The 13,819-nt window shown below is 46.6% G+C and overlaps 1 protein-coding gene across 2 annotated transcripts in view; it reads right to left on the minus strand.

The window, feature by feature from the left end:
* Nucleotides 1-13,819, minus strand: part of FLT3 (fms related receptor tyrosine kinase 3) — a 126,124-nt gene that overhangs the window by 70,990 nt on the left and 41,315 nt on the right. Inside the window, exon 1 of one of the 2 annotated variants that reach the window (XM_047876125.1) lies at nt 7,091-7,208. The exons of the other annotated variant lie outside the window; for it this stretch is intronic. Coding sequence (XP_047732081.1) covers nt 7,091-7,133 — 43 coding nt within the window. The 5' untranslated portion in view covers nt 7,134-7,208. Of the gene's footprint in view, nt 1-7,090; nt 7,209-13,819 lie in introns of those variants that run through there. 2 annotated transcript variants of the gene reach the window in all.

A 13,819-nucleotide genomic window follows, 5' to 3' on the forward strand; every position in this document is an offset into this window, starting at 1 on the left:
AGAAAGACCAAGTAATGAGAGGGTGGGAGCTTTCAGCCCCACCCGCTGACCTCTGGGAAGAGGGGAAGCCGCTGATAAAACGCCACAAGTATTCTTGAACTGGGAGATTCAATGAGCTTCTGGGATGGAGAGCACCCGGAGGTGGCCAGAGCGTGGCTTCCTGGAGAGGGTGTGGAAGCCCATCTCTCCTTCCCACACCCCTTGCTCTATGCCTCTCTTTCAGCTGGCTGCCCTTGAGTTAGATCCTTTTATAACAAACTGGTGCTCTAGTAAGTAAAATGCTTTTCTAAGTTCCGTGAGCTGCTGTAGCAAACTAATTGAACCTGGGGGGGGGGGGTGGGGGGGCGGTGCTCATGAAAACCATAGATTTCCAGCCCCCTTTCAGAAGTCCGGTGACAGCCTGGACTTGGGATTGACATCTGAAATGGCAAGAGTGGGGACCTGAACCCCTAACCTGTGGGATCTGATACTGTCTCCAGGTGTACAGAGTCAAATATGAGGGAAACTGTAGGACATCCAACTGGTATTTGAGAATTGCGTGGTGTGGGGAACACCCCCTGCAACACGCACGCCCGCGCACACACACACACGCGCGCACACACACTTTTGGCGGCCAGAAGTGTTCAGTGCTGTTACTGCAGAGGAAACATACAGGAGTGTTTTTTTGTTTTTTTGTTTTTTTTTTTTAGAACTAGAGTAGCTCTTAAAAAAAAAGAACTGGGTAGCTCTAAGGTCTGGTCCTCTCATGCTCTTTTTTCTGCAAATTCTCTTGATTTTAACTACCATCGGTTTGCTCATGTGTTTCAAATTCATCCCTTCAGTATGTATGGCTCCATGTCTGGGCAGCCCCGGGAATCTTAAACTCACTGATCTCCCCTTTTTCCTTCCTAAACCTACTCCCTCCTTTCTCTTCCCTCTCAGTCGAAGGCAGAAACTCAGAAGCTCTCTTTGCCTCCTCCCCCTCCCTCACTTCCCATCAGCCAGGCAGTTGCCAAGCGCTGACATTTTAACCTCTTGGTAATTCCCAAACCCGGAGGCAACTCTGCATCTCTGTAACCACCGCCCTACTTCAAACCCTAGTCGTCCCTGGCCCGGGCTACTGCCCACACCTTGCTAGCTGGCCTCCCCGCCGTGGGCCTGTCGGCCTGATAGCCACCCTCCATACAGACGCCAGAAATGTCTTTCTAAAACATGCACCAGAGCGTGCCCCCCTCCTGCTTAAAACCCCTCAACAACTTAGAGCAATGGTGCTTACTCACTCTTTCTTGAGTCACAGGCCTCTTTGAAAACCTGATGAATGCAATTCACCTGCTCTCCAAAACAAACAACGAAACACACACCCACACCCCCACACACCCTGGTGAGGAATACAATGGATCAGTGAATTCCGTCCAGAGATTCTTGGTCTACACTGTAAAGTCCAGGTCCCTCATCCCATCAGAACACTATTTAGACATTACACACTGAGCCTCTGGCAACCCAGAAGTTTTTTTTTTAAAGCTGTCCCCTGAACAGTCTTCGGACTACGTTCTGAATCACAACTTTTCAAAGGATAGTTACTCTACCCTGGAGGCCTTATACTTTGTCTCTCAGCCACCCAGAACGGAAGTCTACTTTTCCATCCACTGCATGTTTCTTACCGCCGTTCCCTTTCTCTGCCGCCCTGTTTGCCTGGAATGTCCTCCTCCACCCCTTTCCCAGTCAACTCTTCCTTATCTTTCTAGTCACGGCTCTGGCATGACCTCCACTTGGAAGCCTGGCCTTCTCTTCTCAGTCTGGGTTACAGGCTCCGTCCCTGTGCAGATTTCCAAAATCGAACTGCAATTCTCCTTCTATGTGCCTGACCTTTTCCCGCCAATGCCCCCAACGTCAGACTGTGAGCTCTTTGAAAGCAGGAACCGGTACTATGCGGGACTTCATACAAGTCCGAGATATGGACGGTGCTCTAAAGCGTCTAAGAAGGGAAGGAGGAAAATCCTAATGATTTCTTTAGACTTCAGATACCGCTCTTTCTGCAAAGCACATGCCTACCAAGGAATGCATCCAATGATGAAGGAGTAAGATACTGCTTATCTCCTCTTTACAAATGAGGAACTCAAGTGCGGAGAAATTCCCTGCCTGAGTAAAGAACACATTTCCTAACTGTCTTGTTAGTCCTAATATATCTGCGTTGCCTCCAAGAACAGAATCCCTAACATTAGGAAAATCATAAGTCAAGCAGCAAAGCATGTGAAGCCTGAATTCAGTGAATATCTTATAATCAAAACACAACAAACAGCCTAGATAAATAATGACAATATCCTGTTTTAGTATAGACTGTAAATAATTTTTTGGAGGACTCTTGGCTACCATTTGACTTCTAATGACAGCAGTGAAAAAATATTTTACTGTTTAACCTTAAAAATAACAATAGTTCCTCTTTTAGGATCTTATGCAATTCCTCTAGCCACAAAAGAACACTGTGTGTGTGTACTTTATATTATTTTTAAATTTCCTTCACATGTGTTGGTACCCATAGAACAGAATTGCATGATTCAAATTAACGACCATCAGTGAGTTCTGCAAAGGCTTTTACCACTTGAGGACCACTGATGGTATTAGAATCAAAGGGGACCTGAACATCAGACCACCAGGTCCGGTGTCCCATCTAAGCCATAGGAGGTATCAACCAAATGTAATGAAGTCACCTAAGTGTAAATCTCATATAGCCCCCAAAAGAGAGAAAAACCTTTGGCCCCATGACTCTGGCTACCTAGCTAAGAAGTGGCTAAGGCTGTTTTGGAAGTCATGGAAAAATCTTAAGGTCACACTGTCACCTGATGAAAGCCAAAAAACTCTGCTCAGACAAAATGCCTACAGTAAGACTCACAAGAGTCTGTTATTTGAAGGCTAGAGCAGGGTGGCAAGACCAAGGAAAGCAAATGACAAAGCAGGCTAAGCTAGTGCTCAGCCCCTCACACCCCCTTCTCCAAATTCTTACTCCTATTCTCTGCAAGATCCCTTTCAAAATCAAGAAAAATGATACAATACCATACTTTTGAAGTTCTTTGCTTTTTGTCAACTCAGAATCTTTACCCAAAGATGAAGACAGTGTCAGGTGGGAGAGAGTCAGCAAGATTGTTATCTTGAACACTGAATGTTAGGGGCTCTTGTCACACTGCTTGCCTTAGTTTCGTTCAAGAATGACAAGATGACAGGAACAAAAAGGACAGGGGAGAATGTGCTGGCATTAAGCCTTCCTGTGAGCTCCCCAAGGGAGCAAAGATGTTCTCTGGGAGCAAAGTGAGGTCGATACACTTTGTTCAAAGAACCATTTAGAAAATGTCTTCTTCTCAAGCCTTAAAACATGGCCATATTGAACTCTGGAACAGTCCATTAGTTTAATTTTCTTTTTTTTTTTTTTTTAATTTTTTTTTTCAATGTTTATTTATTTTTGGGACAGAGAGAGACAGAGCATGAACGGGGGAGGGGCACAGAGAGAGGGAGACACAGAATCCGAAACAGGCTCCAGGCTCTGAGCCATCAGCCCAGAGCCCGACGTGGGTCTCGAACTCCCGGACCGCGAGATCGTGACCTGGCTGAAGCCGGACGCTTAACCGACTGCGCCACCCAGGCGCCCCATTAGTTTAATTTTCAATGCGAGAGCAGTTTCTTTCCCACAACCATGAAATATAGTATATCTACGTGTAAGTAGTTTTGGGGGACAAAAGTCTCGAGATTTCCATTCTAACCTGGTTAAAGTTTCTTTCATTGAAGGATGCTATTTTTTCATCTATAGGTAGCGATCCTTAACCACTGTGTGGGAAGGTTTATCTGAGAGCCAGCTTTGTTCCTCCAGCCTTGATCTCTGGCATCCTTATACCCCTTGTGCCCAGAACAGAAATAAGTGCTCAATAAAAGTTTATCAAATAGGGGCACCTGGGTGGCGCAGTCGGTTAAGCGTCCGACTTCAGCCAGGTCACGATCTCGCGGTCCGGGAGTTCGAGCCCGGCGTCAGGCTCTGGGCTGATGGCTCAGAGCCTGGAGCCTGTTTCCGATTCTGTGTCTCCCTCTCTCTCTGCCCCTCCCCTGTTCATGCTCTGTCTCTCTCTGTCCCAAAAATAAATAAACGTTGAAAAAAAATTAAAAAAAAAAAGTTTATCAAATAAAAAATGTTTTTCTTTCTCATACACGCTCCCTTGACTGAAAGTGCCCTTTCGGTTATAAAAAGTAGAGCCACTCTTGAATGGAAGGAAAAGAGTTCACAACTCAACCTAAAAGGCTGATTTACTATGGGTAGACGCGAAGTACCCAAGAAGAAACGAACGGCCGATCCAAATGTGTATGACGGCCACAATTAGAACCAGAGTTTTAGAATCAAAGGGGACCCGAACATCAGGCCGTCAGGTCTGGTGTCCCGTCTAATCCAAACCTGTCTCTGCCCGGCATCCACCTCTGCCTCCACCTGCTCCTGAAACATCCCCCCTCAGGCTGACGGTTCACAAGAAGGCAAATAAAGCAAGAAGAACAAAAAGGGCAAAGGATGGCAATAAAATGTGTAATTCAAGGCTCTGACCACGACCTTTCGGACACGAATGAAAGAGACAGCATCGCACTTCTTGAACTATTGGAACCCCCCTCCTCGTGCCCAGTATCCGCACCATGAAGCCATGGGAAGCACGTTTCCGATCTTTAAATCCTACTTAGAAAGCTTCATCAGTATTCACGAGGTAGAACTTTACAATCTAAGGGAAATGGGGATCACATCTTCTGATTCAAGGAATTGAAAGCTTTTAAATAGTTTAAAGTCATCCCATGAAGTTTCTCACTTTATGCTCCTTTATTCAAGAAAATCTGTAACACCAGCGAGTGGCAGAGATGTGAGGAACTGGAACTTCCAAAAGCTGCCAGCGGGAGTGTTAAATCAGAAGGGCCACTCGGGAAAACTGATGGTGTCTACCAGAATTGAATATATGCCTTTCCCTGGGATCTGGGAGTTGTACTGGTGGGCATCATCCTAAGAGAAATGAGTGTTTAGGTCCGCCAAAAACACGTAAAAGAATGGTCACAGCAGTGTCGCTCCTAATTATACAAAATTGGAAACAGCCTAAATGTTCTTCAACAACAGAATGGGTAAATCAATTGTAGAGTATATTCGTATTTAGGAAGAGCACTCAGCAGTTAAAACACACTCCCCCACCCCCACCCCACACACAAACCATTGCTACTGAGAACAAGATTGAATCTCCTAATCACAATATTGAATAAAAGAAGCTGTACTTAAAGGAGTATGCAGGATGATTTGGTTTACACGCGGTTCAAAAACAGGCAAAGCCATGGTATTAGAAGTCAGAATCGAGGCTACCTCTGGGGGATAGTGACTGAGAGGGGGCGGGGCTAGAATTGCTCTATATCTATATCCAAGGGTATGTGGGTACATACACATATAAACACTAATGGGACTGTACTGTTGGGAGGTGTGCATATTCGCTGCATGCAGATTATACCTCATTTAGAAGAATCTGGAAAGAGATGTAGAAATCTCTGAGACTGTTCCTAAATATAAAAGCACTCAGCTTGAATATAGTTTGAATATAGCTTGAATATAGTTTGAATATAGTTTGAATATAGTTTGAATATAGTTTGAATATAGTTTGAATATAGTTTGAATATAGTTTGAATATAGTTTGAATATAGTTTGAATATAGTTTGAATATAGTTTGAATATAGTTTGAATATAGCTTGAATATAGTTGCAAGTACTGATCTTCGTACTTCCAGAAAGCCTCTGAATGCTACTGACAAATTCACTTACTCCTTAACATCATACGCAACAGAGAGCTAGCTGACTCTGGAAAACATATTGTACGATACATTTGAAATGTACATATTTACCAATTCGCAAGGATAAATGTTTAAGAAACGCAAAATGTCTGTGTTCCCACTCTTTTCTCCCTTATGTTCCATTTCCTACTCGATAATTCTGAGTTAATTTTTACCAAAAGCCATTGGAAATAATTCCTGCACGTCTCTAATGAAAATTACTTTACGTCCCACTGAGATTTCAAGTTAGAATGCTGGAATTCTGGAGCTGGAGGAGACACACAGGGCACCCTCACAGGACAGAGGAGGACGCCAGGACGGCATCGGTGGGTGCCAGTCCCAAGGTTGCTGGACCAGACAGGGGCCCAAGGCTCCCGGGCTCCTCAGCCTCCCAGAAACGTCTCTCTCCTTCACCCTGAACTCGAATCGACCCTCTCATCTTTCCAAATCGATGAGGTGGCTCTAAAGGGGATTTTTTTTTTCGTCTTTCTTTCTTGCATTGCCAGCTGCGCGCTACCCAGCAGATTATTTGGGAACAGTCAGCTGAGTCCTTGAAAACCCCCTTGGGGCTTAATGCCGGGATAAAAAAGATAAAAAAACCAAGTACAGGAGGCACGGACCGCTGATATTCTCATATGTAAATCCTGCTTGTATAACATTCCCGAAGCGGCGATTCGCTGACCCCACCGAAATTCGGCAGGGGTGGGGGTCGTTACTCGGGATGACTAGCTCCGGGGGAGAACGGCGGGCGCCTTGCCTCCTCCGAGCGCACTCGGCAAATCGTAGCCTCCAACGAGGAGCCAAAGACGCCACTCCGGAGTGTCCGGGGTCGCGCCAGGCGCCGTCCGGAGCCACCTGGCGCCACCCCCACGGCCGCGGCCTCGGGCGGACGGCCCGGCAACCCGGCGCGCGGGCCGAGCGGGCGGCGGCGCGGGCGCGGGGGGCAGGCGGGCGGCGCGGCCCCGGCTCCGGGTCGGCCGCGGGCAGCGCGCCGGGAGGCCGCCCGCGGGGTCCGGGCCGCCGTCAGGGACGCGGGGCCGCGCCGGGGCGGCGGCGTTACAGGGGAGGGAGGACGCCGCGGGGGTGGACCGGCGGGGGCCGCGGGGGCCCGCCGAAGAGGGGAGGGGCGCGGGAGCGAGGGAAGAGCGAGCGCGGGGAGGAGCGAGGCGGCGGGGACCGGGAGGCGCGCGCCCGGGGCCGCCGTGCGGGGTGGGGAGGGGGGAGGGTGGGGGGGCGAGGGCCGCGCCGGGGGGCTGCGGGGGCTTGCGAGCGGGCGTGCGGGGCCTTACCGAGCAGCGGCAGCCGGCCGCCACGGCGCGCCCACGCCGGCATGGCCTCCGGAGCCCGGGGTCCCCAGGCCGCGCCGGCCCAGCCCTGCGATGCCGCCCAGAGCGGCGCGCCCCGCGCTGCAGGTGGCTCGCTTAAGGATGCGCGTCACCGACCGCAAATTCCCTCGGACTGGTGCAAAGTGGAAGGGGGGAGGATCCCTCTCCCCACCGGCAGGGGCCGAGGCGGGAGCCGAGAGGTTGGGCCGAGGCGGGGAGCCGGTGCCTGGCGCAGCGCTGCGGCCGAGCCCACGTGCCCGCCGCGGTCCGCAGCCCGCGCTCCGCGGCGCCCGGGGCTCCCCGACTGTGGCGGGGGAGATCGGGCGCGGCTCCGCCGGGGAAGTGGTGCGGGCTCCTCCGCTCTGGGCAGGGGAGAGCTGCCCTCTGTCCCCGGGAGTCCCCGCGCCCTGTGGTTCGGATCTCGGAGCCTGGGGACGGCCGCGAACCAGAAAGCGTCCTCCTCGTGCGCTGGGGGGGGGGGGGGGGGGGGGGGGAGGAGGGGGGGAGGTCTTGGAGGCCCCGGGATGGCAGCTGAATCCGCGTCCCACGCGCGCGGCTCTGGGGGGGCGCGCGGAGGAGCAGAGGGTCGCATTTCCAAGCTCGGGGGATCCTCATTGCGGACCGGTTTTCTTTGTCTCCCCCTCTGTGTCTAAGGATGCTCAGGACCCGGTCGTTAGCTGCAGCCAGAAAAGCGGGCTCGGGGTCAAGGTTGACACGGAGGCTAAAAGCCAGCCAGAGAAAGAAAAGCAGAACACACCGGGAGAGCATCCCAGAGGCCCTTCTTGAATGATCCATTCCGTAATTCTTGTGCTTCATCGCACAATATCTCAAGTTGAAAATTATTTTCTTTGCCGTGAGTTGAAGATTGGAAAGCCCTGGATGCCGGTTCTGAAATCTCCCCTTAACTAGCCCTTTGTCCTTCCCCAGCCACTTTTGCCCTCTCAAGAGTCCCAGTTTACTCCCCTGTAACTGAGGGGAGTGGACCAAATGGTTTGTAATGTGGTCCCACATTCCGGGAAGTCCACGCTTTTAATGGCAAAGCCTGATAATTGCCAGTGTTCGTTCGTGACCATCCTTTCCACAGCTGTGGTCTAGAACACAGTATTTTTTACCCCATAGGGCGTCACGGAAACCCAAGTGTCTACCGTGATGCAGCCAGTACGGAAAACAGAATGGTCGTTTCTCAAAAAAATTAAAAATAGGATTACCAGGGGACCCAGCAGTCCCACTTCTGGGTATATACTCAAAAGAAGCGAAAGAGGCTCATGAAGACATATCTGTACATGGATGAACCTTGAGGACGTGCTAAGTGAAATAAGCCAGGCACGAGAAGACAAACACTGCGTGATTCTACCTAAATGAAGGTAGTCTACATTTACTAGACTACATTTACTAGTACTCTACCCAGAGTAGTCAAATTTATAGAGACAGAGTAGAACCGTTACGTGCCATGGGTGGGAAGGAGGGGGAATAGAGCGTTGGTTGTTTGATGGGTACAGAGTTTCAGTTCTGCAGGATGAAAAAGGTTCTGAAGGTTGGTTGTACACCCATGTGCATGCACTTAACACTGCTGAACTGTACAGTTAAAGATGGTTCAGGTGGTGAATATTAGGTACATTTTATCACAATTAAAAGTTTAAACAAATGTGAAGTGTCTGTCGTGGGTCTCACACAGACCTAGAGGAAGACGCACGAGGTAAGGGAGACATGAAGAGATAAAAGCAAGGAAGGAGGGTGGTAATGAGAAGAGAAAGGGGCACGTAAGCCTTCTAATTGCCAAGACTGAATGCATTACCTTTTATTTATAGCTTGATTGCTCCAAGCTTTAAGAGAAACTGAGGATTACAAGTTTGCAGGATACCAGCTTGGATGAAGCACTGTTCAAGAACACAAACTCATGAAGGTACGCTGCTCCTTCAAGAAAAAAATCTTGGGCACAAGGTAGGAATCTCTGCGAGAGGTCCTAAGAGGGGAGGAAATTAGTCAGATCACAAATAAGTGAAATAAGGCAGACGGGGAAAGACGGATACCATATGGTTTCACTCGTATGTGGAATTTAAGAAACAAAAACAAACAAGAAGCAGACTCTTAAATACAGAGAGCAAACCGGTGGTCACCAAGAGTGGGAGGTAGGAGGAAGGATGGCTGAAATAGATAAAGGGGGTCAAAAGCGCACTTCCCCAATGAGCCCTGAGAAATGCATAGAATTGTTGAATCACTATATTGTGCGCCTGAAACTGATATGATTGTACTTTTAAACAGGTACTCAAGAGTTGAGATTTAATAACAACAACTTTTGCTCCTTAAAACAAAAAAGAGAAGGGAAATTAGGAATAGTTTCTATGCAGACTTGATTTTCCCTGGCAATTGGTGGAAAACACTAATTCTAGACAGCAAATTTTATGGACTGAAATATTTTGGGGTATGAAACATAGGCAAACTTTTGGAGGTGAAGATAATGCCCAACATTATTTGAAAGGTGCCAAGGGTCATGTCTAGTATGGTACCTAGTTTATTCCTCACAGCATCACTCTAAAGAGGGTAGTCATACATTATCTAGAGTCTTAGATTATGCATCGAGTTATGCGTACTCGAGTATGAAATTCTGGTTCCAGAGCTCATGATATAAAATCTATTATAAAGATGCTCCTAGGGGCATCTGGATGGCTCGGTTGCTAAAGCATCAGAATCTTGATTTTAGCTCAGGTTCTTGTGGTTCATGACATCAAGCCCTTTATCAGGCTCTGTGCTGACAGCTCAGAGCATGCTTAGGATTCTCTCTCTCCTGGGGCGCCTGGGTGGCGCAGTCGGTTAAGTGTCCGACTTCAGCCAGGTCACGATCTCGCGGTCCGGGAGTTCGAGCCCCGCGTCGGGCTCTGGGCTGATGGCTCAGAGCCTGGAGCCTGTTTCCGATTCTGTGTCTCCCTCTCTCTCTCTGCCCCTCCCCCATTCATGCTCTGTCTCTCTCTGTCCCAAAAATAAATAAACGTTGAAAAAAAAAATTAAAAAAAAAAAAGTTTAAAAAAAAAAATAAAAAAAAAATAAAAAAAAAAAAAGGATTCTCTCTCTCCTGTCTCTCTGCCCCTCCCCTGTGTGTGTGTGTTTGTGTGTGTGTGTGTGTGTGTGTGTGTGTGTGTGTGTGTGCTTGCTCTAAACAAACAAACATTAAAAAACAAAACACAGAGACTCCTAAAAGGGCAAGAAGCAATCAGGAGGAATGAGATGAAAAAAGAAATCAGAAGAGAGAAGTATATTTCTGGGGTGAATGGAATGTTTTGCATTTGCCCTAAAAAGGACGTCGTTTATGTAGATTCTTATCACCATAATGCTTAGCTGCTACATAGCTATGAATAAGTGGTCATTCATCTTACAAACACATTTCTAGCCCTTAAATGACACGAATATGTCCCTCTCCTTCTTCAAAAATCATGGAATATTTTCAACGACACCCTTTTGTTAGCTCTCTAAAAAAAAAAAATGACATTAAAGGACTTCACCTACAGGTTGTCACTGAAAATATCCACTACAAAAGAATAAGTTAGTGTATTCATATAATGAAATACTATATACAACAATGAAAATGAATGAACTGCAGTTATCTGGAACAACCCAGATTAGTCTCAAAAAAACAATGTTGGGGTGTTTAAGCAAGTCACGGCAAAACCAAACAATATTCTCTTTAGGAATATATTCGTAAGGGGTATAAAGAAAGTGAAAGAATAATTATGACAAAAATCAGGACAGGGCTTACTCTAGAATGGGGCAGGAAGAGGAGGATTTAATTAGAGATTTCATTAAGGAAGGCAGATTGGGGATTTCTAAGGACCTGGCAATTCTCTATATTTTTTTAAGAATTTTTTAAATGTTTATTTATCTTTGAGAGAGAGAGCAAGCAGGGAGGGGTACAGAGGGAGGGAGATACAGAATCTGAAGCCGGCTCTAGACTGAGCTGTCTGCACAGAACCTGACGTGGGGTTCGAACCCATGAACCGTGAGATCATGACCTGAGCCAAAATAGACGTTTAACTGATTGAGCCACCCAGGCGTCCCAATAGTTTATTGTTTTTTAAATCTCTGTGATGGATGCTGGATATTTGTTTTATTATTATTATTATTATTTAAACTATATAACTATTTTTTAAACTACCTATTTTTATGCACTGCCCCAAGTATGGTGTCTTTCACAATAAAAGAAAAATTTAAAGGAATTTTGACACAACACTTCTACCTATGAAGTAAACTTATCCAAACAAACAAAAACCATCGATTCTGATTAAGAGCCTAGATCCAGCTACCAGTGTACAGGAAATACATGGGACGGTGGAACATTGTAAATGTTCAAGGATATAATCAGAAAATTCCAGACCCTAGCAGACATTATAGAACAAATAACCTAGTTTCTTCAATAAAAAATTGTAAGGAAAAAAAAAATAAGTTGGAGAAAGAACCCATAGATTAAAAGAAAACTAACAGATACATCTAACAATTGCAGTTTGCAGTATAAGGATTTTATTTGGATCCTGATTAAAGCAAACTGGTAATATAGAATAGTCAAGAAAATGTGACCACTGATCTTATCTTTGATATTCAATAATTAGTGTGTGTGTGTGTGTGTTTAACGTTTATTTATTATTGAGAGACAGAGAGAGAGAGAGAAAGAGAGTGAGCAGGGGAGGGGCAGAGAGAGAGGGAGACACAGAATCGGAAGCCGGCTCCAGGCTCCAAGCTGTCAGCACAGAGCCCGACAAGGGGCTCGAATTCACGAACCGTGAGATCACGACCTGAGTCGAAGTCGGACACTTAACTGACTGAGCCACCCAGGCACCCCAATAATTATTGTTTTAAAAAAGCTCATATGTGATAACATTGTTATGTATTTTTAGAACAGTTCCCACCTTTCTGGAAGCGCATATGAAATATTTACAGATAAAATCGGGAGGTTGAGAGAGGAATAGAGAATGACAGCTGGTGAATATAGAGTTTCTTTGGGGATGATGAAAATGTTCTCAAATTAGTTGTAGTGATGGCTGCACATTTTTGTAAATATACTAAAAACCGTTGAGTTGTACACGAAATAGGTGAACGATATGGCATGTCAATTCGATCTCAGTAAAGCTATTAAAAATGATTTAGGGGCGCCTGGGAGGCTCAGTCGGTTAAGCACCTGACTCCATTTCGGCTCAGGTCACGAGCTCATGGTTTCTGAGTTCAAGCCCCGTCTCGGGCTCCGTGCTGACAGCCCAGAGCCTGCGTGGGATTTTCTCTCTCCCTCCCTCTCTGCTCCTCCCTCGCTCATGCTTTCTCTCTCCAAATGCATAAACAAACATTTTTAAAAAATGATGTAAAGTCTGAGATGTCCTTTAAAATAATTTGATGTGGGGGGTTTGAGTAGGGAAATCAAAATTGACTTGTGTAACTAATACGAAACCTCAGCAATACTTACGTAAGCTCATTATATTTTTGTTAGAAATTTTCTGTAATAAAAAGATGGGGGGGGGCGGGGAAAGAGCTTGAAATAATGGAGTAGGTAACTCATCCTGAACGTGTGGAAGATCACTATCCTCCCTTGGACATCACCAGCTGCTTTTTTACTGTTGTTTTACTAACCCACCTCAGTGAGATGAACTAGGTTATGAACTGGGTGAGCATAACCCTGGAGACTGTTTTCAAGGCCCAAATTTGGTGGCGCACAGGTGAACCGCAAAACTCCCACGGCAACACTGTGCGGTCCCGGACAGTTCTCTGTTAATGCCTACGATGAGGTGAGAATAATCGCCTCCTTCGAATTCTTGCCAACATCTGGATAATGGATTGGTTTGTTAAGGCTGCTTGAACCAAGTACTGAGTGGCTGAACCAGCAATTTATTGTCTCGAGGTTCTGGAGGTTACAAATTCAAGTTCAAGGTGAGGTAAGGGTTGGTTCCTTGTGAGAGCTGTGCGGGAGAATCCGTTCCATGCCTTGCCCCAAGCTTCTGGTAGTTTGCTGGCAATCTTTGACGTTCCTTGGCTTCTGCTGTTATCACCCTGATCCCTCTTTTCATCGTGGCATGGCATTCTCCCTGTGTGGATATCTGCCTCTGTGTCCAAATTTCCCCTTTTTATGCGGACACCAGTCCTATTGGAGTAGGGCCCACCCTAATGACCTCATTGTAACCTGAGTACGTCTAGAAAGACCCTGTCTCCATATAAGGTTATGATCAGAGGTACAGGGATTAGGATTCCAAAAGATCTTTTTTTAGGGGGAAAGGGGAGGCCCAATGCCACCCAGAGCAGATAGGTTTCAAAATCAGTACCTAGACATTAATCCATAGGATTCTTCTACAGCTTAGTTGTTAATGGCTATATTAAACAGATTGCAATTTCATATTTTGTTTTTACAAAGGAATAGAACATGAGTTACTTTTACTTTATTATTATTTTTTAATGTTTATTATTTATTTTTGAGAGAGAGAGTGAGAGTGGGGAGCTGCAGAGAGAGAGAGAGAGAGAGAGAGAGAGAGAGAGAGACAGAATCCAAAGCAGCTCCAGGCTCCGAGCTGTTGGCACAGAGCCCGACGTGGGGCTCAAACTCACGAACCACAAGATCATGACCTGAGCTGAAGTCGGATGCTCAACCCACTGAGCCACCCAGGCGCCCCAACGTGAGTTACTTTTAGAAGTTGACACTAAAACGAGGGCCATTACAAATTAGGC

This window comes from Prionailurus viverrinus, chromosome A1, assembly GCF_022837055.1.
Source record: "Prionailurus viverrinus isolate Anna chromosome A1, UM_Priviv_1.0, whole genome shotgun sequence".
Taxonomy (NCBI): domain Eukaryota; kingdom Metazoa; phylum Chordata; class Mammalia; order Carnivora; family Felidae; genus Prionailurus; species Prionailurus viverrinus.